This window comes from Aspergillus campestris, assembly GCF_002847485.1.
Source record: "Aspergillus campestris IBT 28561 chromosome Unknown P168scaffold_10, whole genome shotgun sequence".
In the NCBI taxonomy this organism is placed as follows: Eukaryota; Fungi; Ascomycota; class Eurotiomycetes; order Eurotiales; family Aspergillaceae; genus Aspergillus; species Aspergillus campestris.
Window position 1 is genome coordinate 147,047 of NW_020194345.1, and position 24,747 is coordinate 171,793.

Below are 24,747 nucleotides of genomic sequence, written 5' to 3' on the forward strand. Positions count from 1 at the left end.
TGGTGAATTATATGGACCCTGTCCAGCTGACCTGAACCCCACTTCAGATGTCGCATTCCCCTGGTAAATAGTAGGTAATATGCCTGAATTATAGGCCGTGAGAACGGAGAATACCATGTGCAGAACCTAGTCAAAGAATAAAAGAAAGAAAGCGAAAAGAAAAATCGCAATAAATAGAAGAACAACCCCAAACCAACCGCTAATTATAGTTGATGGAACAATCTTGACCTTTCCAGCAACAAGACCCATGATTCCTTCCTCAGTCTGATCCTGACCGTTCGCTCACAGACCGATCCGGATCTCTGCGTGGATAGGCGGGAGGTTTCTCTCCCAAGACGCTCGGTGGAAAGAAACTATCGTTGTCTTCATAGTGGAGGTAATGTGAGATGTCCGAGTCGACAGAGCTAGTTCTGCGACGCTGTTGATTATCAGGCGTAAGATCCTGCGGGATAGTATCTGCCATGTGCGACAGTGATCTCTGGCTGTCCGGTCTTGAAGACATAGCGGAGGACGGAGATGTGAGGGGCCTTCCTGCTCTTGTAACACAATCCGGTAGATTCAAAGCTGACTCAAGAGAGATTTAATAGAAGAATCAATAATAAGCCTGGATCTGGGTGCTTCCTCTCAGGAGATGTGAGATTTCAGAAACCAACGTTGCATTGCATACTCTGCTTTCGGAGGGATGGATGGAAGTCGAAGGTGACATTGAAGCCCATTGGGAAGAAGGCGAAGGTCGCTTGACGTCATCCCCTGCATGATCACGCGACCAGGCCGATTAATTCCACCTCTCAGGTCAGTCACAGTCCAGTAATTCCATAGAATCGATCTACTCTTAAAGTAAGGTTCAACAGCATGAATAAACATTGAAAGAACGGGAGATTGACTGTCTAAGTACTAAACAGGTGAAGCTCCAGCCAATAACACGGACAATAAATCCGATCGACGACTCATTTACCCATTGGGGTACCTAGGTACACAGGCTGGTTGACCTCCGAACGGCCCCGCCTGCCCCGCGTCTGATAGCCGGAAATTTCGCCATCGTCACCACAATAATAACCCCTTTCCCTTACACATTCTCATCCCAGACCTCAATTTACCCTATCAATCCTCGCCAATATGACCGGACACGTGGAAGAGCCCAAGCGCTTCTCGCCAAAGGAGCCCGTTCAGCTCAATCCTCCCAAGGATGACCCGATCACCAAGGAGGAATTGGCCAAATGCGACGGTGCGTTCTCCGCCATATACACATTACAATGCACACAGCGCATTTCTTCAGTCAATTCGAGGATATTATTGTGACTAATGGATGATGGTATTGTAGGCACGGACTCCAGTCGCCCGACTTTGGTCGCTATCAAGGGCATTGTCTTCGATGTGACCCGGAACGCGGCCTACAGCCCAACTGGCCAGTATCATGGTAAGACCTAGCTCTATACTCGTCATAAATTCTCGGAATTCTGATGCTAATGTCTGGTCTATAGTGTTCGCAGGAAAGGACCCCTCGCGGGCCCTCGCCTCCTCGTCCCTCAAGCCCGAAGACTGCGTGCCCGATTGGTATGACCTCGAGGACAAGGAGAAGACTGTTCTGGATGAGTGGTTCACTTTCTTCAGCAAGAGATACAACATCGTTGGGAAGGTTCAGGGTGCCACGAACTACTAGGTGATCGAAAACAGCAAATACTACAAAAACAACTGCAACAAAACAAGACCCAAGGCTGATCTGGTTCGGAAGGTGTACTACTATCACACCACATTGACTATCCCCCTCCCTATACCCACACGAGTACAGCTCCTGATGTCTGAAGGTGATTCCTGCTCGGCATCTTAGTCTTGTTCGGCAATGATGTTTCTTTTCGTAAATCTTGCACTTTTTCAATTGACCTAAACATGTAGGGGAATAATTACAGATAAATGTCTATGCATAAGGGTACCCTTTTTCCTGCCCATATTACTTCCCTCACTTCCGCGATCTCCGTTGCATCCTCTTCTTGGAAATGATCCGGTTGCGCTTCGCAATCTTGTTCTGTTCCTCGTCATCCTTTCCGCCGTTCTCTTCCCCATTGCCGCCATTTCCTGTCCGCTTCCGCTTCTGCCCAGAAGGCTTCTGCTCCGAAGGCTTCTGCCCGGAAGGCTTCTGCCCGCGAGGTCCCCTGGCCCTCGAGTCCTTCCTGTTCGGCTTATCGTCGCCGTCCTGGTTCTCCTTCTTGGGCGCGCGCGATCTCTCCTGCATCTCATTGCGGCGCTTGACCACGTTGGCGTTCTCGATGGCAAACTCAACGATGAGGCGCTTTTTCTTATCCTTGCCGTCCTCCGTATTGGTCGCCGGGACGTCGACAGCGTGGCCGTTGAGCCACCGGAGACCCATCAGTGCATGTCGATGGGTGTAGTATTCCACGAAACCGTAGCCTCGACTTCTCCCGGCTCCACTGCCCTCGTCGATCTTGCTGCCGTCGCGACCTTCGTAGACGATCTTAGCCTGACGGACCACACCCAGACCCTTACTTCTTCGCAAGGTCTCTGCCGCCTTCATTTCGCCCGCGTGGCGCTGCAGCTCCGCCTTGGACAGGGCCTGACGTAGACCAGCCTTGGCATCCTCAGCAAACCCGGGGATAGCCTGACGGGCGAGCTGTTTCAGATCCTTCGAGGTGATGTGACGCGGGAGATTGCGGACCGAGAGACGAGTCAAACTCAGATGGAGAGACGGGTTCCGCTTGATCAGATTCTGCCGCTGCTTGGAGCTATCCTCTCTCATCTTGATCTCGCTCGGCGGAAGCTTCTGCGAACGAGCGGCGTCGCCCGACATGGTACCCTCAGACAGAAGGTAAAGGCGGCGCTTGTCGGTGTCGCGGGCGAATCGTTTCGAGGCGCCTTCGTCTTCGAGCTGGTTTGCGCGCGTTTTGCTCACCGCGCGGCTGACTTGCAGTACGCGGCCGTCCATCGTGTACAGTCCACTGGGGTCGGCGTTTTCGTTCTGCAGGACGGAGTGTTTCAGTGCGCTGCCGGCCTTCTTCCCCTTCTCTTTCTCTGCGGCCTGGGGATCCTGCTGTTTCGGGGCATCCCGCACGCACGCTGCGGAGTCTTCGGTCTTCCAGAAGCAGACGAACCCGGTGCCGCGGGGACGCTCGGTTTCGTGGTCGACCACAATGCGCGCGTATCTGAGGGGGCCGAACTGGCTGAAGTGTTCGTAGAGCGACTCGTCCGTGCATGTGAAGGGCAGGTTGCGGAGGAAGATGGTGGAGGCGTTTCGCTCGTCTTCCTGCTCCTCTTCGTCCCCACCACCTTCTTTGATTTCGTTCAGGGACTCGAGATCGTCGAGATCGCCTTCGTCGGCGTCGTCCGAGTCCTCCCCTTCACCAGCTGACTCTTCGTCCGAGTCCGCTTCGTCCTCCTTATCACCGTCTGCCATCTCCACGTCGTCGGACTTGGCGTCGTCACCGTCCTTTTCAGCCGCGTCTTCACCGTCCTTTTGTGTCTCCTCCCAGACTTCCTTCTCCACCGCCCAATCAACAGCCAAGGTTCTCCCATCGACCTCCTTTCCGTTGACTGCCTGGAGCGCCTTCTCAGCGTTCTTCTTTCCTCGCAAAACCACAAACGCAAAACCAGCAAGCTTGCCCGCCTTCTTCGGCAAGTTAATCCACTTAATCTTGCCGAAACTGCGGAAGTGAATGGCCAAATCATCCGCTTCCTTGATGCTCCACGGAAGATTTCGCACAATCAACTTGGGCGGAACACCCGTTCTCTTATCCTCCCTCTGTTTCTTGAGCTCAAGCGCCGCAGAAGACGGCGCACTCTTGCCGTCGGTTTCGTTGATTGTCCGGTCTCGCGGCTGGGCGTAGTCGACTCTGATTTTTTTCCCGTCCATCGTAGACCCGTTCAACTCCTCCAACGCGGCTTTCGCGTCCTCCACATCGGCGAACGTCACGAATCCATATCCCTTCGACTGCTTCGTTTCGCGATCGCAGACGGCGACGGCGTGCTTGAGCACGTAGGACTGCGAGAAGTGCTCTGTTAAGCTCTCTGTCGTCGCGGAGGCGGGAAGCGATCTGACGAAGAGGGTTCTTTTGGGCTGTGTCGAGACTGCCTTCTCTTGAGTTGTTGTGTCTTTTGAAGAATCCATGATGTCTTGGCCTTGAGGAAGGCTAGAGTTTTGGTTGAGGGTGTCACTTTCTGCCATTGTGAAAAGTGACTATTTCTTGTTTTATTTAACTTTTTTTTTTCTATCGTCTGCGGATTTTAGCAAAATCGGCGGCAGAAAATTTCCTGGCGTCCATGTTTGGAGCGGAGTGGGTCTGGGCGGTGAGGGCTGGGATATTGCCCGGCCATTGGCAGACTGACTATGATGCTATTTCAATGCAACAAACGTACGGAGTAGTACGGTGGAGATTATCACTCATTGCTACGTATTAAACTGCCTGTGTCTTTGGAGACAATGGCTCATAATCAAGGCAACAATGTCTCCCCTACAGCGGGTGAAGCCTCCCCCTCACGCTCCATTCCCTCGCGACCACCGCCGGCCAAGGTGCAGCAGCCCAAGCCGCAGGCGATCGCAAGTAGAAGTGGGCCGTCTGCGATCTTGGTTTCGACCAGACAGAAGGGCAATCCTATTCTCAACCATGTGAAGCTTCTACCCTGGGAATACGCGGACATCCCGGCAGACTACGTGATCGGAAATACGACATGCGCGCTGTTCCTGTCGCTGAAGTATCATCGCTTACACCCGGAGTATATCTACTCGCGGATCCGCCTGCTGGGAGGGAAATACTTACTCCGCGTCATGTTGGTTATGGTAGACATTCCGAATCACGAAGACAGTTTGAAGGAACTCTCCAAAACGTCTATTATCAATAACCTCACGCTGGTCCTCTGCTGGTCTGCCCCCGAAGCCGCGCATTACCTAGAGCTGTTTAAATCGTCGGAGAACTCTCAGCCGACGGCTATTCGCACCCAGCAGGCTCAGTCGTACAAGGAGTCCCTTGTTGAGTTCGTCACGACCCCTAGGAGTATCAACAAGTCTGACGCGGCGAGCCTCATCTCGACGTTCGGGAGCCTGCAGAATGCGGTCAACGCGCAGCCGGAACAGATCAGCTCGGTCCCTGGCTGGGGAGAGAAGAAGGTGCGACAATGGTCAAGCGCGGTACGAGAAGATTTCCGGACGGAGGCGGCGAAGAAGAAAGTGGCTCCTGGACGGGACACGGGAGGCCACAGTGTGCCTCCGGGGGAAAGTAGCTTTCCTGCTTCAGAGCCTGTTGCAAGTCATGCGGACGAATCAACTTTTGCGGACAAGACAGGTGAAGAGGGCCAGAGGAAGGACAATGAGAGCTCCCATGCGGGTGGGGGTGGTGAAGCTGAAGGCATGAGCGAGGATATCATGGCTGCACTAGCAAGGCTTCGAGGGAATGGCAGCTGAGCTGGCTCGTCAGTAGAATGGATCTGAGGCGTGTATTATGCACTGCCACCGAAAGACTTTGGTCGACCGCTAGAAACCCCTCGAGTTTATACTACCACGATGACTACTGGTTTCACGTGGAGACACCAAGGGGGAAATACATAGTAGTGGATGGGCAAAGGATTCTCCGCTAGAATCCTTGTTTTCTTATTGCACACCCGCGTCACACACTGATAGCGTCAAGAGGTCCATTGCACACCTACAGTGACCACAGTGACCACAGTGACAAGGGCGACCGGTGGAACCGACTGATAACTGCTATTGTTGGAAAGGGCTGCCTTATCCAGCGCACCGACCATCTGATTAAATTCAGGCAGCCAACCCCATGCCGATCACCTGACGTGTGGGTGGGGCGACGACCCAAAAGGGAAATCGGGCTGACGACAAGCATTGGAGTGGATTCCAACGTCAACTCCTTCACAAGATGCGACAGCGATCTCGGTTGCGACCACACTATCTTGATCTGGTCCGCGATAGGCTTCGTGTAATGAACGTTTTCCACCTTAGGGCCTGACCCTAATGGCCCTGCATCCTGCAGCTAATTAGAGTTGACTTTACGCCGGCTAAGACCGGACTATGAGAGGATGGGGGAGGAGGGCGACAAAAATGTCGGACCCAATATTGAGTCCGACCGGAACACGCACAGCTTGGCCGATGCTAGTCTCTCAGAGGATTCGTCCCACGCGCAGCAGATCGCCCGTAATCGTGCACGCCCACCACTAGGGCCGTCCAGGAGCCAGCCGCCCCGGACGAGTTCGCAAGCCTCCCAGTCCAAGAACTTCGAATTTGTCTTGGTCACCGATAATGAATCTCGGCGTCAGGTCCGGCGCCATGCCATGCGTCAGTATATGCATCAGCGACGGATTGATAGCATCGCTCGCTTAGAGACCTCTCGTCTCCCCGTCGGTGGCTGGACCTCCCGCAAGCCCCTTGATGGATTTGTATCGGAATCACCTTCGGCAACAGTAGATATCGACGATGGTAACATTTCACCGTCTGACACAAAATTTTCAGTCGAACAAGGGCGCCATTCTGCGGGGAAGGGAAAGGCCCCATCTCGGATGCCAATACCGAAATTGCATAGTGTCAAACGCGGAGATCCTTCTCCGTCTTCAAAGGCTAGTCCAGAATGTCCCGAGCCTGAGATAGGTCTCGGTGGAGGTGGTACACAGGATCCCTTTGGATCCTATCCGATCCCTGTTTGTTACGCCGATCATCAGCTGATCCAACACTGTAAGTCTGGACTCCTACTGGCTTGGCATCGCTCTCGTGGGTGATGAACTACATGCGCCTTCGAATTTATTCCAGACACACTGTATATTTGACTGCGAGCTTACAATTGTCAAGTTGTGGTGACATACCCATCCATGATGTACAAGTTTGTCGACTCGCTGCCAAACAACCCGATGATGGAGATCTTTCGGCAATTCGCACTCCACGACGGTCTCCCGTTCCAGGCGATGCTTGCTATTGCGTCCAAGCATCGCGCGGGTGTCGAAGGCAAAACAGAGTCGATTCAGAGTCTGACGCACAAAATGCGGGCGCTGCGATTGATGAATGAGCGCATCCAGGCAGACTCAGTGGGACAATGCGATGGGACTATCTATGCGGTAGCCACTATGGCTGTCATCGAGGTAAGATGATTCCTATGTATGGTCGGGACTGTAGTTGATAGCAAAGAGAAATGGTCCAGGGACTCCTCGATCGAGCGAATGCACTTCAGGGGGCTAGCCTCGATGCTCAGGCATCGTGGGGGGATGCGCGGCATGCGGGCATCGTGTCCTTTTCTGGAGAAGGTTCTATACTGGTATGTTCCGCGGATAACATTACTATCAATGCATAAAGTATGCTCACTCTTTCATAGGGTTGACTTCAGCTGCGCCCCAAAGGCGATCGTGGGCAGCTCTTTGCCATGGACAGGGAGCATTCCAGACATGCCACCAGCCTCACTCGACTTTTTGACTTCAGAACTCCACCTCGCAGACCCCCACTATCCCACATCCATAGAAGACGCAGAAACCTACGACCAATTCCGGTCCTGCGAGGACTTCCTCCAATTCTTCCGCCACCTCGAAGCCCTAGAGCGGGCAGCCCTAAACCACCACGGCAGCATCGTGGCCGACGAATCCACCCCACGCACCAAACGCTTCAACCCAGGGACACGCCTCCACGCCATAATCACCATGCTCCCAGACTACGACCACGGCATCCGCGACATCCGCTTCATCGACGAATACACCTGCATGACCTGCCTCTTCTTCCTGGCCATCGGCCTCTACGACAGCTACCTAACAAGCACCAATTTCGACCACTACATAAACTGGCTCGACACAGAGATCACAAAACTCAACCCCTACAGCAACCCCAGCATCACCTCGATCATGTGGCTCTTCCTCAACAACGGCGGCTACCCCGCAGGGTACCCCGGCGACGCCGGCGACAGATGCTGGGCCGTGTCCCGCATGGTGCGCGTCGCCAAGCGTCTGGAGTGGAAACGCCAGGGCACGATCTGGGACCGTGTCCGGGAGGTGCTGATCGACTTTCTGGCTACGCAGCAAGACTGCGCGCTGGGGTCGGATTACGTTGACGCGGAGGCGCTGGCCGCCCGGCGGGCGAGGAATCAGATGCCGAGGGAGTACTTCTGGGATGAGGATGAGATGCGGAATGATATTCTGGGAACTGATCAGGATGGAGTTTAGGGGTGTTATATATTCGTTATATACGTTATAGTTAGCGAGACACACACGATCTATGGTTATGTATTTACGGCCACAAAACAACAATCTAGTTTCACCTTAGCTACCCAGTATGGGAAATTCTATCTATTGCATTATTACATCGATTGACAATTTTTCTTGGGGGTTTTTTTTTTATCATTCCTACAATCACTGGGTTGGAACTAGATATGGGATAAATGGACACGCATATTTATATATGCGCATAGCATAACATACATAAGCCTAAACAAACCAAATGCAGAATAGAATAGCAGCGGAAGTGGGTATTTGATTGATGAGATGAGATGAGATGATGAGCTTTTAACAACAAAGACTCCTCATGGTAAAAAGCTATGAGTAGAGTCTAACGAAGAACAAGGTTGACTGATGAGTGCGAAGATAAAGACGAAAATAAAGACGAAAATGAAGATATAAGCAAGGCAGGTATAAATAGATAAATAAATAGACAAACTGATTGACTGTGACTGTAGTGTAGTGTAGTAGTGGTTCTTATAGACGTAACCCGTGCATCCATCCACGTTTCGTGCAAAGCGAGATAACACCAGATGATATATCAGATACGAGATATCAGATACTGATGGGGAAAAAAAGGAAAGAAAAAGAAAAAGAAATCCACAACGCATTTTTCATCCCCATTCGAAAGGAAAAGAAATTACAAAGATGAAAGAGAATAAACAAAGACCGACCAAACCCATGGTATCAATCAATCAAAAACGAAGACGCGCACGCACACGAAGATGAATAACGGATTTAATTTCGAGAACGCAAGTTGGTGGTTATGTGGGTGGGTAACTGGCGGCTGACAGATGATATGACTGACAGATGTGGTATTGGGAAGATAATTGATAAAGTAGTAGGTAAGTAAGGTAGGTAAAGTCGTGGTTGCGTCGGTTGGAGAGAGGTCGGTCAGCACATGCGCACATCAAAGGTCCATGCTCGTATCCGTGATAGCGTTAAACGACAAGACGTGAAGGATGGGAAATGGAGATGAAGATGAAAAAAAATGAAAGAACAAAAAGGAGAAAAAGAAAAAGAACAAGCTCCAGGCTATCTTGGTCTAAGTGGGTTTGTCGCAGCCGATCCGGCCCAGCAAGGCCTTGCGGTCACTCTGCTCGCCCAGACGGACTCGGCCACGGCCGCGGCCCCGGGGTCGCGCGGTGGAGGAGGCGTTGGCGCGGCGCCAGTCGGCGTTGGTGGTATCGGCGGTTGCGGGGGTGGCTCCCTCCTTGTCGCGGACGGCCTCGGCGTCCTCTTCGTCATCGCTGCGCGTGTCCTCGGCGTTGCCGGTGCGGAGGACGCCGACGGCGACGCGGACAACCATGGTGAACCAAATGATGGACAGTAGCTGGAGGGCCAGAAGGAAGCCCAGGAAGATCCACTTGATAGTGCGGTTCATGCAGATGGGACCGTCGAGGTTTAGGAACGGGTAGAAGAGGTAGGTGAACTGGTCGGGGTATCCGTTGTCGGAGATCATGTCGGCGGTCTGGCCCGAGTAGCAGCCGTAGGCCATCTGGGCGGGCACTTCCTTGAAGATGGACCAGCAGAGCATGGGATAGAAGATGTGGCGCGAGATCAACCAGGTGACCATGAAGACGCCGAATGCGATGTTGCAGGTCCTCTCGAACTTGAGGTACTTGAGGATCTTGGCCGTCTGCGGGGGGTTAGTTAGGAGCCACTAGGGAAATGCATCTATAGTAACGTACCGGCAGCATGAGGTCCACAATGTCCATCAGACACAGCACCACCACGGACACGTTGTAGAAACTGTAGATGTAGGCCGACGCGAGGAGCGTGCTCGTGATGATGTGGTGGGTGAACATCTGATAGTGATCCTTGCGGCGCTCTTCAACATTGATGACGAAGATCTGCTGGAGCCAAAACGCCAGCTGCACCAAGAGATACCACTTCAAGTTGCCGGACACGCCGCGCGCGGGCCAGTCCGCCCAGATGGAGCCAAACCCTTTCCAGAAGGGAGCATTGATCCAAATGTACTAACCAGCGTTAGCCAGGCAGTTTCAAAGGGGAAGTAGAAAACAAGTCCAACGAACCATTCCAAAGCACCAGAAGAACCCATAGTAGACGCACTGCCATCCCTGCTCGGCAAGTCGAAGGGCAGCCTTGGGTTTCAATCCGGCATGGCGGGCGAGCGGTTGCAGGATCCAATCGATGGTGATGGCGCGGATGGCCGTGAAAGCGATGGCGGAACTAGCGACGAAGTAAATGTCATCCAAGCCCTGGATGTAGTCCCCCTGGTCAGGGCGGTAGTATGACAGCTGGAAGAAGGGCGTGGTGTAGGGCCGCAGAGACGGGTACAGCTGGTGCACGGCCAGAAGCATGGAGAGGATCGTCAAGGAAATCCCTGCGTGAGATAGCATTGACCAATTAGCCTAGGCAATCTCTCAATGGTAAATTGCTATTGGGGGATTGGGGGAAGGTTTCCCTGCAGCAGCCCGCGCAGGAAGGGCGGATTGGCTCGACGCCGACTCGACCGCCACACAGGCAATTGAAGAGGGAACGTGCATACCGATTTGGTTGGCGACGACCCATTGTCGGAAGGTCGTCTCTCGAGCTTTTACCGGGGGTCGGTGGCCGGGAGAAACGCAGGCATTGAGATCGGAGACCGATGGCGGTTGGGAGGCAGTCTCGAGAGCCATGATGGGAGGCAGAAGATGATGGGATTGATAGTGTGCAGGAGGACACTGGGATCCTAGAGCACCGACCAGAAGAGGGACAGCGAGATTGTTGCGCAGGGAGGGGAGGTGGATAGAGAAGGAAGAAAAAAACACCGAGGGGGGATGAGTTTAAGGACGGTGGATCCGGTGGATACGGGGGGGGGGGGGGGGGGGGGAGGGGGGTGTCAGAGGGGAGAGAAGTAGATAAGAAGGGAGTAAGGAAGGAGAAGAGAAAGGAGAGAGTTAGAGGAGCGAGATTGAGGAGAGATTGAAGGAGGAAGAAGAAGGAGAGAAATGTTGAGGTGCAGAGAAGTTGTTGTTATTAACGATGGTCCGCGGGTGCGGGTACCTTTTCCAATATTTATTTACTATTATTTACTTCTTATTATTTATTTACTTCTTATTATCTAGTATATACTTGTATATATTGATTTATATCTTTATATAATATTCTTTCAAGATATAAAGAATGAAATAACAGAAAATAAAGGTAAAAAGTAGAAAAAAAAGAGGAAAAAGGAGATGAGAGGATCTGGATTCGTTTCAACCAGAAGAAGCATGGCCCACCGTTACGCAGTTACGTACGTGGTACTTTGCCAACCATGGCTCTGCCATACTATGTCTTTGTACTTTCCAGGTATCTCTGTCACCGCTCAATATCCCATGTAGAACCCGGGGATCGGCATATTCGAAACATCCATCCAGCAACACAGTGTCCTCTAGTCAGTACTCAGTCCGACTCCAGATACATCCAGACAGGTTTCAACTCGGTAAAAAAAAAAAGTACTGATCGGTGATCTTCTCCGGATCTGGTCCCGCTATCGTTTTCTATCGGGATCATACGTTTCCACCACTATCTTTCTCGATAATACTAATCAAAATGGTAGGAGACTATACAATATCTATCACAATTCAATTGACTACGACTTCTTCCTATACGGAGAATGTATCATCGATCCAACCCCCCCGTCACCCCATCGACATATTCCGCCGCATTGACCCCCAGTTGGGCCAAGTCCACTCCGCCGTGTCCACTCATCGCCCGCGACATGGCCCGCACCACTTCTTCTTCTTCCCAGATACTGGTCGGCACCACCGTCTGGCCCTCCCCATTCCCAACTCCTTCCCCATCCCCCTCCCCCACTCCACCCCCGCTCATCGCCACCACCGTCCGCCAGTAAGCGTCGTCCCGCTCCTTCAGCTGCTTGTCCCGCACCACCGCATTGCGCGTCACACTGCTCGCATGTAGCTTGGCGCGGGCATCCCCCGTCGCCGACAGCGCCTGCGACACCAGCTGGTCGACCGCGTCCGCCTGCGACGGCGGCGTGAAGAAGAACCGGTTCGTCGCGGTCAGGTAGATAACCGCTGCACACGCCGCGTCGAAGACGGCGAACGCCAGCGGCCGTAACACCGTGATGCGGTCGTACAGGCTCGTCGGTGTGCTCATGCCCGCGCGCACGGCCGCCGACCCGGACTGGATGGGGTCGTAGGTAGCCACGATGTAGCAGTCGATCGCTGCGAGGGCGAGCCCCGCCAGTGTGAACTTGTTGCGCCACCGGGCGGCGTGTCGGCCGGCGAGTGGGGCGGACGTCGCGAGCCCGATGATGGCCATGTGGAAGAGGTGCGGGATGAGCGTGTTGAAGGGGAGGTAGTAGAGGAGGTGGGTGTGGAGGTTGTCGAGCGAGCAGAATTGGCATCCGGTGAGGGTGTCCGGTCCGTATCGGAGGTAGGCCTTGCGTGCGCCCAGCGAGATGAGCTTGCTGCGGAGGAGTTCATCGGCGGCTGTGAGGGTGTTGCCGGCGCGGTGGCGCGTGAGACGGCTGAAGAGGACGTCGGTCGGGGTGTTGATGCGCGATCGCGTCAGGGCGAAGATGTTCGATTCCGGCGCGTGCGGGTTCCATGGTAGGCTGAGGGCGAGGAAGAGGGCGATGGCGAAGAAGAGGACATTGAGGGCTTGAGATGCTTTGGTGGGGAGGGGTCGCGGTGGGGGACGTTGGGTGATGAGGACTCGGGCGGTTCGGTAGAAGTTCAGAAGGCGAGGGATGATGACGGGCGCGAAGAAGATCAAGAGCGACTTGATGCTGTGTTTGGTTAGTGAGATAGGGGAAAGGAGACAGTGAGGGGAATGTGGAAAAACATACGTCTGGAACGAGATCCCCAATTCCGCCATTATTCGGGACTGTTTGGGAAGAATGAAGCTTACAGAATAGTTGGCTACTTCAATGAGTCGGGGGTACCTTCAACCTACCACGCCCGCCAAGATCGATCTAGCCTATTATAGCCCGCAGAAGTATATCTCATTGCTATGACATTTAAATAATGCGTCAAACTGTGACTGAATCAAGATGGTATAGAAACAAAAATAATAAAACAAACGTCAATAAAACGGAGAAGGTATCTTCGCTAATTTTCCCTCCATAACTAACGCCAACTACACTCACGCCAATTAACCACATCCACCCAATTCCCGCAGGTAATCGAAAACGTCCACCAGCCTGGGCTAAGGTCCATCAGATATGCCCCGACTGCAGTGCAGGATGATGCGCTGGGTTAGGGGCAGTCACACCCGATGGATCCCTCGAGTAGATCGACGAAGCCGCGTCGTTCGGATTGAGCGGTCCCGAGATCTTGACAGGAAATCGAGAGAGTGTACTTTGCCGCCGTATCGGAGACGACGTGTACGTCGGGAGCGTCTCCTCGCGTTTGGTGCTGAGCTGAAAGGAGCGCTGGCTGCTGGTCCGGGAGATCACTTTCTGGGGCGCGACGGCTCCGTAGACTCGCACGTGGCGTGCGCTGACTCCTAGTTCACGGTCTGCGAAGATGAAACTCTATAGCCAGTTAGTCTCTCTCTCTCTCTTTCTGGTGTAGTGTATCATCTTATAGAGGGTACACGTACCGACGCTAGATTCACCACGCTCATCACCATAGCCAAAATCCCCGCCGAGAGGACAATCCTCCAAAACGCAAGACCTAAGGACTCCTGACTAGTCGCTTCCGTGTTGAGGTCGCCCAAGACACCAACCCCGAGCATGAGCATCGCCAGCGCGAGGGTAATAAACCCGGAATCCTGACTGAGAAGCTGCCAGTTCCGGTCAAAGTAGCCACGGAAGAAGGGGAGTTCCGAGACGATGAGAAATACTATCTAATCAGCGATGCGCAAAACAGGAGGGGGGAAAAGGATACGTACTGCTGATACCAGCAGCGATGACATGAGAAACTGCCTCGAAGAAAAAAAAACTGCTCAGCATCGAGATCTTGATGAGCATCACCACACTGGCAGCGATGATATCCAGCAAGGCGATGATGTTGAGAACGCGGATCGCGTTGAGGATTATAAAACCTGGACCAGCCAGAGATTCTTTCAGGGAGCCCATTGTGAGCGCAAGCTATAATAAACTCGAATTCGAGTACAGATGAAGTTATTTGATCAAATCTGATCGAGAAATGCGTGTGGTGGTAGAATGACTGCCAGGTCAAGACACAGAAGCAAACGAGAGAAAGTGCTAAGGCTGGCCTGCAGCGGATCACAATATCAATGCACACAAGGAAAGAAGGAACAGGTGAAGAAGAGAAAAAGAAGAACAAGACCAGCCAGGATAATGAAGAAAGAACAAAGTCAGTAGAAAGCAGACCGAAGAAAGGACGCGACCAAGGTCATTATCAATTAGCCTTCCCCCCAGAACCCGCCCATCAATCAGCAGACAAACAGACAAAGACCAGCAACAATAGACCGAAATCGGGTGTTGAAACAAGTCAATAACCAGGTACAACGATTGATCGCATTCATTGTAACCGCCGACAGGACTGCTTGACTGCAGGTGGTATCCTTAGGGCTCCTGGGAAATAGAAGGACTGGCCGACAATACAACCTCTTGGGAAGGTCTGAAACGGCCATTGTTTACAATCTTCAACCCATTGGATGGGGATTCTCTTCATCATTGTCTCGCCAGCCGCTGTCTGCTCCTGAAGACTCCAGGAAGCGCCTAATGTCTTTAATTAGCTCTCTTGTTTAGATGGGTCGAGACGAGGTGCATTAGTCTTTGCGATAACCGCCGGGCATTACCTTGCAGTATCTGAGCGCTTCTTCTTCCCCTTCTTTTCTTTTTCTTCTCTATCATTCACTCTTATGTCCTATTCAAACCATCTCACCTGTTAAAATGCTTTTTCTCCACGCGAATACCCAAAAATCTCAAGCTAAGCGCCTGAGATGCATGAACCCATCTTTGCAGGATACCACGAGGCGCGAGCTATACGCGCCCAATCAAAGATCGAGTCAATCGGGATGGACACCATCTGATGTTCAAAAAACCAAAGCTATTGGCAAACAGTAAGCTACTGACGATTGCACTTTCTGACCGAGATGAGTCGGTCGGCTGGTAAAAATGCAGTGAGAAGATCGGGAAGATACTCGATCGAGGACCTCAGGCATATAACTCTATACTTGTTTGAATAAGCATCATCATGTGCCAGGCTGGATATAGAAGTATTTCCCCCCCCCCTCTCTCTCTCTCTTTCTCTTCTCCAGTCTCATCCATTCCTCGTTCTATTGTCTTCTCTCTGAACTTCTCCAATTCCCTCTCGATACTCTATACTTGATTCTCAATATCACTTCATAGGTCCTCTTAATTACTCACTTTCTCTTATCAGAAACGACGGCTGTATCCAACTCTATCTTCTGTCTTCACCCCTAAGCTACCATGCGTGGTCACGAAGTCTACTAGAAATTGAAGTGCAGCTTCATCTATTCTCCGCCACTGCACCAAAATACCGGAAAAGGATATTAGTCGGGCTTGATATATATGATATCCTAACAGGTTACATAATGTCCATCTCGATCATGCAAGGTCACTCCCCCCAAACTGAAGGCTCGCAAAGGCGGTTGTCGCTTGCCTGACAGTGTCCTGCCCTTGATCCCACCAGAGTTGCACCGATGGTCCAATCATTCGCGAGCAATCTGCCCAGTGCCAACGCCCTTGAGACGAAGCTTTTCATCGATTGCCTCAAGAACAAACTTGCTCAACCCCCCAATATTCTTCCCCTTGGCGATCTTCATCGCTGGAACGTCGATGTTAAGCCGTTTCCGCAGCCAGCTCCGGATTTCGATCGTCATCATCGAGTCAATCGGTATTTCCGCCGCCGCCTCGATGGGCTCCTCCCCGACCCCCGCGCGGACGAGACGAGCAATCTCCAGTGTCATGAGTTCCAGGGAGACCGGAAGGTGCAGGATGGATGGGTCGCGTTCCGCCTCGGCAGCGAATTGGTTGATGACATCCTTCTGGGATGATACCCCACTCTCGTGTCGGATGTCGGCCTCCTTGAAGAGCGCAAGGCGGAGTTCACTCTGGTATGTGGCTCGCAAATCCGCGTTGGTCAGTTGCTGCAGGCCAACGATCACAGAACTGAAGTCCTCGCTTTGTTCTGAGCGGACGGGGGTTCGCGCCTGAACGATAGCAGCCTGCAAGGCACGAACAAGCTGTCCTTCCCCGAGGGGGTCCATCGAAGCGTCCACGCACCGCTGCAGGAGGTCCGGCCGGCCACTGACATACCCGATGTCCTTCACGACACCCAAGTCGAGCACCGCGCTAGGGAACCCCCGAGCTCGGCTGTATCTAGCGAAGGCCCCATGGAAGCAATTGGCCGCGCCATAGTTGGCTTGCCCCACGTTGGCCAAGTGGCCGACCAGGGACCCGAACAACACGAAGAAATCCAGTTGGTGTTCCTGCAGAGCGCGATACAAATTCCAGGTGCCTTCGACCTTGGGCGAGATGGCACTCATCCATTCATCGTACGTCATCTTGTCAAGCGTTTGATCCTGTGTCATAGCGTCAGTAATACTCAAGACACCATCTCGGTTGTGATACAAATGTCTCCTACCTTCAGAACCATCGCCATCTGTATCACCCCCGCGACAGGTTGCGGACATGCGTCGAGGGCCCGCCTGACGTCGTCAGGATCGGCAACATCCCCGGGCACCGCGGTGATCGAGCACCCCATGGCCTTGAGCTCGCGACGGAAAACGTCAATTTCGGCGGACTGACCGGCAGACCGAGAAAGAAACACTAAGCTTCGTGCTCCGCACTCAACCATCCACCGGGATACAGCCTGACCAAGCCCCCCTAGCCCCCCAATCAGGAGATACGATACCTCGGGTGAGAGCGAAAGGCGGTCCTCGCCCCTGGATAATGGAAGCCGGCCCGGGTCCTCGGGAAATCGGATGAGGATCTTGCCCATATGCTCACCGGTCTGCATGTACCTGAACGCGACCTCCACCTCGTGGGCCTCGAAAATAGTCTTCGGCTCGATAGGCTTGATCAGTCCTCGCTCGATATATCCGAGGACTTGTTGCATGGTACTGATACAGGTTGTCAGAGTTTTGCAGTAGAGCGAAGAGGTATACCTGGAACAGCTCACCGGTGGAATTTTTCTGCACTTTGCAGGCCCAGGTGGTGCAGATCAAAGCCGACGAAAGAGCGATTACCCTGGAAGTGATCCATCCTCAATGTCCCATGCCCCATCATGTCTCGCTTACCGATTTCAATCATAGTCCCGAACTCCGCGACGCACTCCCACGACGCATGCAGGCATTCTCCAGAGAGGGAGTTTAGCACGGTATCAACGCCACGGCCCCCTGTCACCCGGAGGACATCTTCCTTGAAACTAGGATTCCTGGAGTTGAAGATTCGATCTCGCGGAATATGGTGGTTGTCGACAAGATACTGGGCCTTGACCTCACTTCCGACAGTGGCGAAGATCTTGATGCGTAAGTCCGTGCGTGTACTAGGTATATAGGCTCAGACGCATAACTTACCTCTGCACCCATCATTTGACAGACTTGAATCGCCGCCAGTCCCACTCCACCGCATGCTGAATGTACTAGGACGGACTGCGCATGGTCAGCTCAGCTGTGTGAACACCGGATCCCGCCAAGCAAAGGGGGAGCGTACCTGTCCACTTTCCAAACGTCCAAGGGTCAAGAGGCAGTATACGGCCGTCGCGTATACGCATGGTATGGTCACTGCACTATCCAGGGATAGCCTTGCGGGAATTTTGAAACATTGGATGCTCCTAATTACTACCGTTGTACGGAGCACCGAGTCCCCGACAGCGGAAACCCGATCACCGACACGAAGGACCTGAGCGTGCGGACCAGGGCCAACTCTACGGACGATCCCAGAAGCTTCATAGCCCAGATCGTCTTTCTGCCCGACAAACCCCATGGCAACCATCATGTCCTGAACGGTTGGTCGGCTGTGTTAGCCAGTCGAAAATCAACTCTGGGGTTCCTGGCGTAGCATACCTTGAAGTTCAGGGCGACGTATTGCACCTCAATCTCAACTTCGCCGGGGCCTGGTAGCCGAGGCTCATCCTGCACCCAATGTAGGGTGTCCAACAAGCCTGTATTTCCAATAGACAGCCTCTTTGCGACACTGGGGCACCTGAGTGTGGCCGCTCGCTCCGACAGGTCCGCGATTTGATACCGACATGTGTAGACAGAGTCACCTTGTATGGAGTATTCGTAATCTGGCTCCGACCCAGACGAGAGGCGCGACTGAAACTTTTGGTACACCTTAACGAGAAGATGTGACGGCGGTTGGCTCGGTGGATCCATCTCGACGGTTGCAAACGGGATGGATGATTCCAATCGAATTGAACGGGCCACGGCGAGGGTTTGGCCCCACCGAGGATCTTCACACTCCATCTGGGTGCGCCGTGTCACCCACAGTATAGTTTTAGGTGCTGCCCGGCTGATGAAGTCCCGAAAGAGATTGAAGGAACGCTGCGAAATGCCATCAAAGAACGGGAAGTCTAGGTCAAGCAGCGACACGATATTCCCGCAGGCCGGGGACTCCAAAGTACACCAGTCCACCGAGTATCCTTGTTGCAGGAACACATTCTCGATAGACCGAGCCGATTCTGTGATAGGTCCGTCATGCAGAAGGCTGATGTGCTCTCCAGTGGGCTCGTCCGAAGCGAGTCGCGATATGATGTTGGCGTTGAACTGGTACGGCTGCGTGTTATCATACGCCATAGCCTCGGCGCCAGTAAAGCCGGCCATTCGTAGCTCCTCATCCCACCTGGAGGGGGAGATGTATGGATGGTCCACACGGCCTTCCTTTTCACCGACCCACCAGCCTTCTAGCAAGCCCTAAATTTTTCTTGTTTAGTATTAATTTACTTCTTGCCGGGGACACACTTACCATGATGCCATCGATCAAGGATGTTTCTTCGGATATTGGTCAGCTCCATGTTGGCAGCGCCTTGAGGGTCAAGAACCTACCTGGACACAGTTCCTGCAAGAATAGATAACCCCCCGGGACCAACAACTGACGAACATTGGACAGGGTTGTTTGTAATCTCGGAGTGGCGTGCAGTACCTGGAGGCGGTTAGATCTGCGTGTCTAATCAAGGCTAAGACGACTATACGTTGGAGCAGACAATCAGATCGAAAGAGGCCGCGCTGAAGCCCTGCTCGACGGGGTCGCGGGTGATATCAAGGGCCCTAAATGTCATTCTCGGAATATTCTTGAATCGCTCCCGTCCGGCGGAGAAGAACCCCGGTGAGATATCGGTAAAGACGTATTCGGAAAACATCTTAGCACCGTCCGCAGTCTCCAAACATTCAAGAGTTGACGCTGTCATACCACCAGTCCCTGCGCCTATTTCGAGGACGCGCATGTGTGGTCGCGAGCGTCCAAGATCGCAAAGGAAAGGCCTGTAATGGGATGGATGCGATATAATATTGTAGAACAGCTCAAGGTCATTGTTGGCCATTATGGTTTCAACCATGGATACTTTCCCGCGGAAGATATCTTCCACACTTGCTGTGATGCGGTTGAAGAAACGATGCATGATTGTGAAAACCTCACTTTGAAAGGCCTTTTGCGCCCGACTTGATAGAGACGCATGCAGCGATTCTTGTTGCTCCGAATCCATTGCCATCCACTCCCGAGTCTCCGGCACTAGAGCATGCTTGCCATGCTGGAATTTCTCCAAGCACTGCGCTAGCCATTGCTTGTATTTCAGGAGGTAGGGAGCCGTTGGGGTGATGTTCTGGATCGAGCGGTACGTTATCATGATTTGTAACGTACAAATCTGCTCTATCATGTGGAGCTCGGCTTCCATTCGCGGGGAAGCCGGAGGCAACAGGTCAGCCAGCGATGAGACAAACTCGATATCCGGCTGCCAGTCAACTCGAGCGGATCGCAGGCGGCCATTCGAGCCATTGTCATGATCGTCAGCCTCCACACCGAAAGCTTTGACGCCCTGGATATCCAGAGTCACCTCCGTGGCTCCGACGACAAGACTGTCCCCCACGAAATTGCCTTGCGCAGCCGTCCGACACACTGCCTGCGCGCGCAGTTCCCCGGGGTCCCCGCAACCGCAGTAGACCTTGTCAAGGAAGACTGGAATCGCGACCTGATCCAGGTGTCGAGCGAGTCCTCGCGTGGCCGCTACGCTCATCAACTGCAATCCTTTATCGATGATAGTAGGGTGGACCGAATAAGCATCGATTTGTTCCAAAGGCTCTTGGGCGGTGATTCTCCCTCGCGCTGTGTGAGAGATAGGGTCGGCCGTGACGCCGTCAAGGCCCTGGAAATGCGGTCCGTAATCGAGCCCCAGCTCACGTAAGGAGCGGTATTGCAGACCCATATCGACGGGGCGCAAGAATGGCGGGGCCGGCTCGCCGGCCGGCACAGGATCATGCACTGCGGTGACTTGCCCAGTGCAGTGCTTGTGCCATTCCGTGCCGTTGTATGAGTAAACGGTAAACTGATACCAGTCTGAGTCCAGCACGTCGGTCAGCGTCACCGGACGCAGGCTTGTCATCAGCTCTACGTCATCCTGCGCGTCCAAGATCAGCGCTTTCTTGACGAACATGTTCCGAATCATGTATCGAGGGGCTCCGGATATCTGACGGATTGCTTCGCCCACTGCGGCGATATGCCCGGCGCTGGGATACACGATGCAGCCGGAGAGCTGATGATCGGAGAGCCAGGGGCTATCTTCAAGTCGAAGTATGTTCCGCCACGACGGCTCCAGGTCGTTTGACTCCAGGACTCGAGATCCGAGCAGCTCATGGTAGCCATGCTGACGCATGCGCCATCCCTTTGTGACCCGGCTTTCGACCCACTGCTTTCTACTATAATCCCATGGATAGGGCGGTAGGTCCAACAATACAGTCCCTGGCCCATTGAGAGCAGAGAAGGACACCTTGATGCCGTTGAGAAACATGCGTCCCGCCGATTGGACGATGTTCATTGACTGGTGCTGGTTCTTGCACAGGGTGGGCACGTAGCTTGGTTTAGGCCTCGCCTCTGCATCTTGGATTATCTGTCGGAGAGGGCCAGCAAGTGGACAGTGGGGTCCTATCTCTGCGAGACACATAGTCTGGTTCTGCAGATCATTGAGCACCTTCTTGATTGTTGTTGAGAAGAGGACGGGCAGTTCGAGGTTGTTCCTCCAATACCTGCTGTCTAACTGATCATGTTCAGTGAGAGGTCGACCCAGCACAGTGGAGTACATTGGAATCTGCGGTGTACAAGCTGGAGCTCGACCGCGGATCATTTCTTCGAATATGTGTCCGATCTTGGCCATGTGGTCTACAGTGCGTTAGCAACGGCAAAGGGGCGGGAGGTATGAGAATGGGACAACTCACGGGAGTGATAGGCTGTGTTCACATCTAGACGAGTTGTCAATATCTCTGGCTGCTCGTCGTCGAGAAGGCGGATCGTTTGGCTGACGGCATCTGCATCTCCGGACAGCACAGTACTTTGAGGGCTGTTTTCACAGGCCACCACGACGCCATCAGGTAAGTATTGCGTCACAGCATCTCGGCCTAGCCCGACTGCCACCATCCCTCCCGGCTCCGTGTGACACTTTGCCGCTTGGCCCCGGTAGTATGCGATGGTGATGGCTGTCTCGGCTGTGATCGAGTGAGCAGCGTAAGCAGCGGCAATCTCGCCGCTGGAATGACCAACCACCAGTGTGGGAATGACGCCCCATGATCCAAGCAGATTGACCAACCCGATCTGGATTGCGACGCAAAGGGGTTGGGCAAACTCGGCCTGTGCAAACAACGACGCGTCGTCAAAGGCACATATCTTGTCTGGGGACTGTCAGTGCGAAGTTCTGTGACACGAGAATATGATATCAAGTCTGAAGAAACCGAGGGACGACAGTGAGAGGGTAGGACCGCGGAGAAGCGGGAAGAGAGAGGCTAGAAAACGAAAGGGAGTCATGATGGCAGCTGTGGAAATCCTGCACGTACCCTCCATGCTCCAAGTGGGAGGATTGGGCAGCGATTGAAGAACGTTGTCCAGCCGACGAATATCTGTCCGGAAACCGTCAAACGCTGGCATAAGCTCTTTTCCCATCCCAGGCCACTGAGCCCCTTGGCCAGTGAAAACAAAGACCAATTGCTTCGGTGGCTTGGTGGAGGCAGCCCCGGATTCGAAAGCGGCAAGCTCTGATATGCTGTTCTCCCCAGTCATCAGAGCGAACGCACGATGTTGATGATGGTCACGCCGGGTCCCAAGCGTATGGGCAAGGTCTTGAGCGGCAACTGTCCGAGACTTGCAGTAATCCTTAACGAGTTGGATCTGTCCTGCGAGTGAATTCGCGCTTGTCGCGGAGACGGGCACGAGAGAAGGAGACATGTGTCTTCTTCCTACTGTTGGGACTTTCACTCTCGGTAGATGGGATCGCGCTGACTCTAGGATGACCTGTCTGTGTGAGCAACATTACTCGCATTCTAGGGGTCAACCAGGCCTACATGAGAATTCGCGCCTCCTATGCCAAAACTGTTCACGCTCACACGCTCGTCGCGGTCTTCGGGCCATGGTGTCAGCTCTTTCGCGATGCGGAGGTTCAGAGGAACTGGGATTGCACGGTCAGTAACGAGGACGACCTGATAGTGGGCTATCAGCTTACCGGCCGGATGACGGTTTTGGAGGCGGGCAATCGGGGGGATCACGCGATGCTCCAGCGCAAGGACACTTTTGATGACACTGGTCAGACCAGAGGCACCTTCGGAATGTCCAACGTTTGGTTTCACCTGTTCTGGTGTCAGTCGCGAGATGGCTGTATATAGAAGACTCTTCATGACTTACAGCTCCAATGTGAACCCCTTTGTCCCCAAAGACACGGGAGATGGCTTCGGTCTCCGCTAGATCCCCAGCACTAGTCCCCGTCCCATGGCACTCAAACAGCCCCGTCTTGGTTGGATCCGCTATGCCAGCTCTTTCATAAACCTTTCGAATCAAACTCTCCTGGGAATCAGCGCTGGGTATGGCCAGGTTGCTGGACTGCCCATCGCAGCTGTTCATCGTTGCCCGGATGACCGCACGGATTGGGTCACCGTCTCGGACGGCATCATCCAGTCTTTTGATATAGACAGCGTTGACTGCTTCACCGCGGGCAAACCCATCAGCATCCCTATCAAAGGACTTGCATGCCCCATCAGGCGCAAGCACCATATTCTCCGACATGCACTTCGACATGGTCGGTGTCAGGAAGATGCTCGAACCGGCGACCACGGCAGAGGAGCACTCTTTGGACGCTACAGACTGGCAGGCTACATGGAGTCCAGACATGGAGGCCGAGCAGGCCGTCCTGATTGTGAGACTGCGACTTTCGGTCAGGCTTTACATCGCTAGCAGGTTGGATCTGGCCTTGGACTCACCTGGGACCTCTGAGGTCATACTCGTAGGAGATCCGGTTGGACAGCGCAAAGTCGGATGCACCGAAGACGTGGTATCGGCTCATGAACAGCGGATCTCTAAAAGACATCTCCAGCCAGTCCTCGCTGAAGCTTCCAACATAGCATCCGATATCTTTTCCACGCCAGTCCGCTTGACCTGCGTTCTCCATGCACTCCCAGACAACCTCGAGCAGAAGCCTTTGCTGGGGGTCCAAGTGGCCGGTTTCATTCTCCATCATGTTGAACGCGGAGGGATCCGTATCGGCCATATCATGGTCCAAGAAATACCCGCGTCTTGCTTTTACAGCTCGCGGTTGGGTGTCACTGTAGAATGCGTCGATGTTATAGCGGTCCTGGGGGACCTCACGGCTGATATCCTTCTGACTGAGCAGCAAGTCCCAGAAGCTATCAGTTGACCTCACCCCACCGGGGAGGCGGACGGCCATTCCAACAATTGCGATGGGTACCTGGCTGGGAACTTCATCATTGGCTTGGTGCTGACCAGTGCCGCGGTCAAGATCATAAGGATTCTCTCCTCGAGACTGCTTGCAAGGCTCTTCCAAGCAGACACTTGAGCCTGCTTTGACGCCGGGCTCCGGTTGTCCTGAAAGGCTACCGTTGGTGCCACGATGTTCGAGGGTTTCCAAGCCAACAGAGCTCATTATCGCGGTGATCAGGGAAAGGAGCGTCGGTTGGGAAATTCCTAGGGAACGATACGGAAGGGAATGGGACAGCCTCCCTTTATATCTTGCCTCAATATCCTGTGCGAGTTTTCATTCCCCGTGCATTCGAGTAAGTCGGGGGGAAAGCTGGTCTGCAGGCGCTATGTGAGGGGGGCGGTGTTAAGAAGAGATGGGTTATATTCTGGTCTGTACGCAACCCTATGCTCATGGACACCGCTTGTCACTACAATGACAGTCAGTGTCGACCCTGAACCTGACAGACTACAATAATCAAAGACAAAAGGCAACCAAAGCCACATAGCACATACCAGCCTGGGAGGTTCAAAGATACTGGTGGCTCCCGCCACAGGCCACACTCCCACAACAACTCACATTCTCCCCAACCCCAACCAGAACGGCATTCCACATATGGAGCATCCCATCGAGGGATGGGGAGACTGCGATGGACAATTGAGACGTTGCATTGATTGGCATGTCCCGATGGGGCTCTTTGGTGAAGGGGTGAGAA

At 53.4% G+C, this 24,747-nt stretch overlaps 10 protein-coding genes across 10 annotated transcripts; 3 read left to right on the forward strand and 7 right to left on the reverse strand.

Annotated features, from left to right (window-relative positions):
• The first annotated feature begins 632 nt into the window (after window positions 1–632).
• Window positions 633–1,977, forward strand: P168DRAFT_292033 (putative progesterone binding protein). The gene is made up of 4 exons (XM_024837515.1): window positions 633–726; window positions 972–1,225; window positions 1,322–1,417; window positions 1,482–1,977. The coding sequence occupies exons 2-4, from the start codon at window positions 1,117–1,119 to the stop codon at window positions 1,658–1,660; spliced, it is 384 nt and encodes a 127-aa protein (XP_024690475.1). The 5' UTR covers window positions 633–726; window positions 972–1,116; the 3' UTR covers window positions 1,661–1,977.
• P168DRAFT_240056 (mRNA-binding ribosome biosynthesis protein NOP4) lies at window positions 1,958–4,117 on the reverse strand (the record flags this gene model as incomplete). Its single annotated transcript, XM_024833694.1, has 1 exon — window positions 1,958–4,117. The coding sequence occupies one exon, from the start codon at window positions 4,115–4,117 to the stop codon at window positions 1,958–1,960; it is 2,160 nt and encodes a 719-aa protein (XP_024690476.1).
• A 286-nt stretch (window positions 4,118–4,403) lies between these two features.
• Window positions 4,404–5,451, forward strand: P168DRAFT_292035 (DNA repair protein RAD10). Its single transcript, XM_024837516.1, has one exon. It carries the CDS (start codon window positions 4,430–4,432, stop codon window positions 5,405–5,407), a length of 978 nt encoding a protein of 325 aa, XP_024690477.1. The 5' UTR covers window positions 4,404–4,429; the 3' UTR covers window positions 5,408–5,451.
• Window positions 5,452–6,030: 579 nt separating this feature from the next.
• On the forward strand, window positions 6,031–8,145 carry P168DRAFT_240764 (uncharacterized protein; the record flags this gene model as incomplete). The annotated part of the gene is made up of 4 exons (XM_024833734.1): window positions 6,031–6,679; window positions 6,794–7,080; window positions 7,129–7,253; window positions 7,311–8,145. The coding sequence occupies 4 exons, from the start codon at window positions 6,031–6,033 to the stop codon at window positions 8,143–8,145; spliced, it is 1,896 nt and encodes a 631-aa protein (XP_024690478.1).
• Window positions 8,146–8,448: 303 nt separating this feature from the next.
• On the reverse strand, window positions 8,449–9,024 carry P168DRAFT_36878 (uncharacterized protein). The gene has a single exon (XM_024841904.1). The coding sequence runs from the start codon at window positions 8,805–8,807 to the stop codon at window positions 8,502–8,504; it is 306 nt and encodes a 101-aa protein (XP_024690479.1). The 5' UTR covers window positions 8,808–9,024; the 3' UTR covers window positions 8,449–8,501.
• Window positions 9,025–9,241: 217 nt separating this feature from the next.
• Window positions 9,242–10,838, reverse strand: P168DRAFT_240760 (putative longevity-assurance protein (LAC1); the record flags this gene model as incomplete). Its single annotated transcript, XM_024833733.1, has 4 exons — window positions 9,242–9,835; window positions 9,888–10,175; window positions 10,233–10,543; window positions 10,709–10,838. 4 exons carry the CDS (start codon window positions 10,836–10,838, stop codon window positions 9,242–9,244), a joined length of 1,323 nt encoding a protein of 440 aa, XP_024690480.1.
• Window positions 10,839–11,805: 967 nt separating this feature from the next.
• On the reverse strand, window positions 11,806–14,230 carry P168DRAFT_298599 (uncharacterized protein; the record flags this gene model as incomplete). Its single annotated transcript, XM_024838278.1, has 4 exons — window positions 11,806–12,937; window positions 13,449–13,684; window positions 13,753–13,994; window positions 14,044–14,230. 4 exons carry the CDS (start codon window positions 14,228–14,230, stop codon window positions 11,806–11,808), a joined length of 1,797 nt encoding a protein of 598 aa, XP_024690481.1.
• A 1,372-nt stretch (window positions 14,231–15,602) lies between these two features.
• Window positions 15,603–21,591, reverse strand: P168DRAFT_292039 (KR-domain-containing protein). The gene is made up of 10 exons (XM_024837517.1): window positions 21,514–21,591; window positions 19,281–21,457; window positions 19,135–19,231; window positions 19,055–19,080; window positions 18,154–19,002; window positions 17,801–18,088; window positions 17,665–17,739; window positions 17,268–17,608; window positions 16,731–17,208; window positions 15,603–16,668 (listed from the first exon to the last, which is right to left on the reverse strand). The coding sequence occupies exons 2-10, from the start codon at window positions 21,450–21,452 to the stop codon at window positions 15,796–15,798; spliced, it is 5,199 nt and encodes a 1,732-aa protein (XP_024690482.1). The 5' UTR covers window positions 21,453–21,457; window positions 21,514–21,591; the 3' UTR covers window positions 15,603–15,795.
• Window positions 21,592–21,777: 186 nt separating this feature from the next.
• P168DRAFT_36990 (thiolase-like protein) lies at window positions 21,778–23,133 on the reverse strand. The gene is made up of 2 exons (XM_024841906.1): window positions 22,630–23,133; window positions 21,778–22,579 (listed from the first exon to the last, which is right to left on the reverse strand). The coding sequence occupies exons 1-2, from the start codon at window positions 22,957–22,959 to the stop codon at window positions 21,974–21,976; spliced, it is 936 nt and encodes a 311-aa protein (XP_024690483.1). The 5' UTR covers window positions 22,960–23,133; the 3' UTR covers window positions 21,778–21,973.
• A 370-nt stretch (window positions 23,134–23,503) lies between these two features.
• On the reverse strand, window positions 23,504–24,432 carry P168DRAFT_36988 (beta-ketoacyl [acyl carrier protein] synthase domain-containing protein). Its single transcript, XM_024841905.1, has one exon. The coding sequence runs from the start codon at window positions 24,216–24,218 to the stop codon at window positions 23,535–23,537; it is 684 nt and encodes a 227-aa protein (XP_024690484.1). The 5' UTR covers window positions 24,219–24,432; the 3' UTR covers window positions 23,504–23,534.
• Between the last annotated feature and the right edge of the window lie 315 nt (window positions 24,433–24,747).

Bases quoted from the DNA above. Each gene is read 5' to 3' on its own strand.
- P168DRAFT_36990 (XM_024841906.1), bottom strand. From the start codon at position 22,959: ATGAAGAGTCTTCTATATACAGCCATCTCGCGACTGACACCAGAACAG. The intron at 22,580-22,629 runs GTAGGCCTGGTT...TCACACAGACAG, and splicing joins TAGGAGGCGCGAATTCTCAT to GTCATCCTAGAGTCAGCGCG.
- P168DRAFT_292035 (XM_024837516.1), top strand. From the start codon at position 4,430: ATGGCTCATAATCAAGGCAACAATGTCTCCCCTACAGCGGGTGAAGCC.
- P168DRAFT_36988 (XM_024841905.1), bottom strand. From the start codon at position 24,218: ATGAGCTCTGTTGGCTTGGAAACCCTCGAACATCGTGGCACCAACGGT.
- P168DRAFT_36878 (XM_024841904.1), bottom strand. From the start codon at position 8,807: ATGCGTTGTGGATTTCTTTTTCTTTTTCTTTCCTTTTTTTCCCCATCA.
- P168DRAFT_292039 (XM_024837517.1), bottom strand. From the start codon at position 21,452: ATGGCCAAGATCGGACACATATTCGAAGAAATGATCCGCGGTCGAGCT. The intron at 19,003-19,054 runs GTAAGTGTGTCC...AGAAAAATTTAG, and splicing joins CCTTGATCGATGGCATCATG to GGCTTGCTAGAAGGCTGGTG. The intron at 17,740-17,800 runs GTACGCTCCCCC...GACCATGCGCAG, and splicing joins GACGTTTGGAAAGTGGACAG to TCCGTCCTAGTACATTCAGC.
- P168DRAFT_292033 (XM_024837515.1), top strand. From the start codon at position 1,117: ATGACCGGACACGTGGAAGAGCCCAAGCGCTTCTCGCCAAAGGAGCCC. The intron at 1,226-1,321 runs GTGCGTTCTCCG...ATGGTATTGTAG, and splicing joins GGAATTGGCCAAATGCGACG to GCACGGACTCCAGTCGCCCG. The intron at 1,418-1,481 runs GTAAGACCTAGC...TCTGGTCTATAG, and splicing joins CCCAACTGGCCAGTATCATG to TGTTCGCAGGAAAGGACCCC.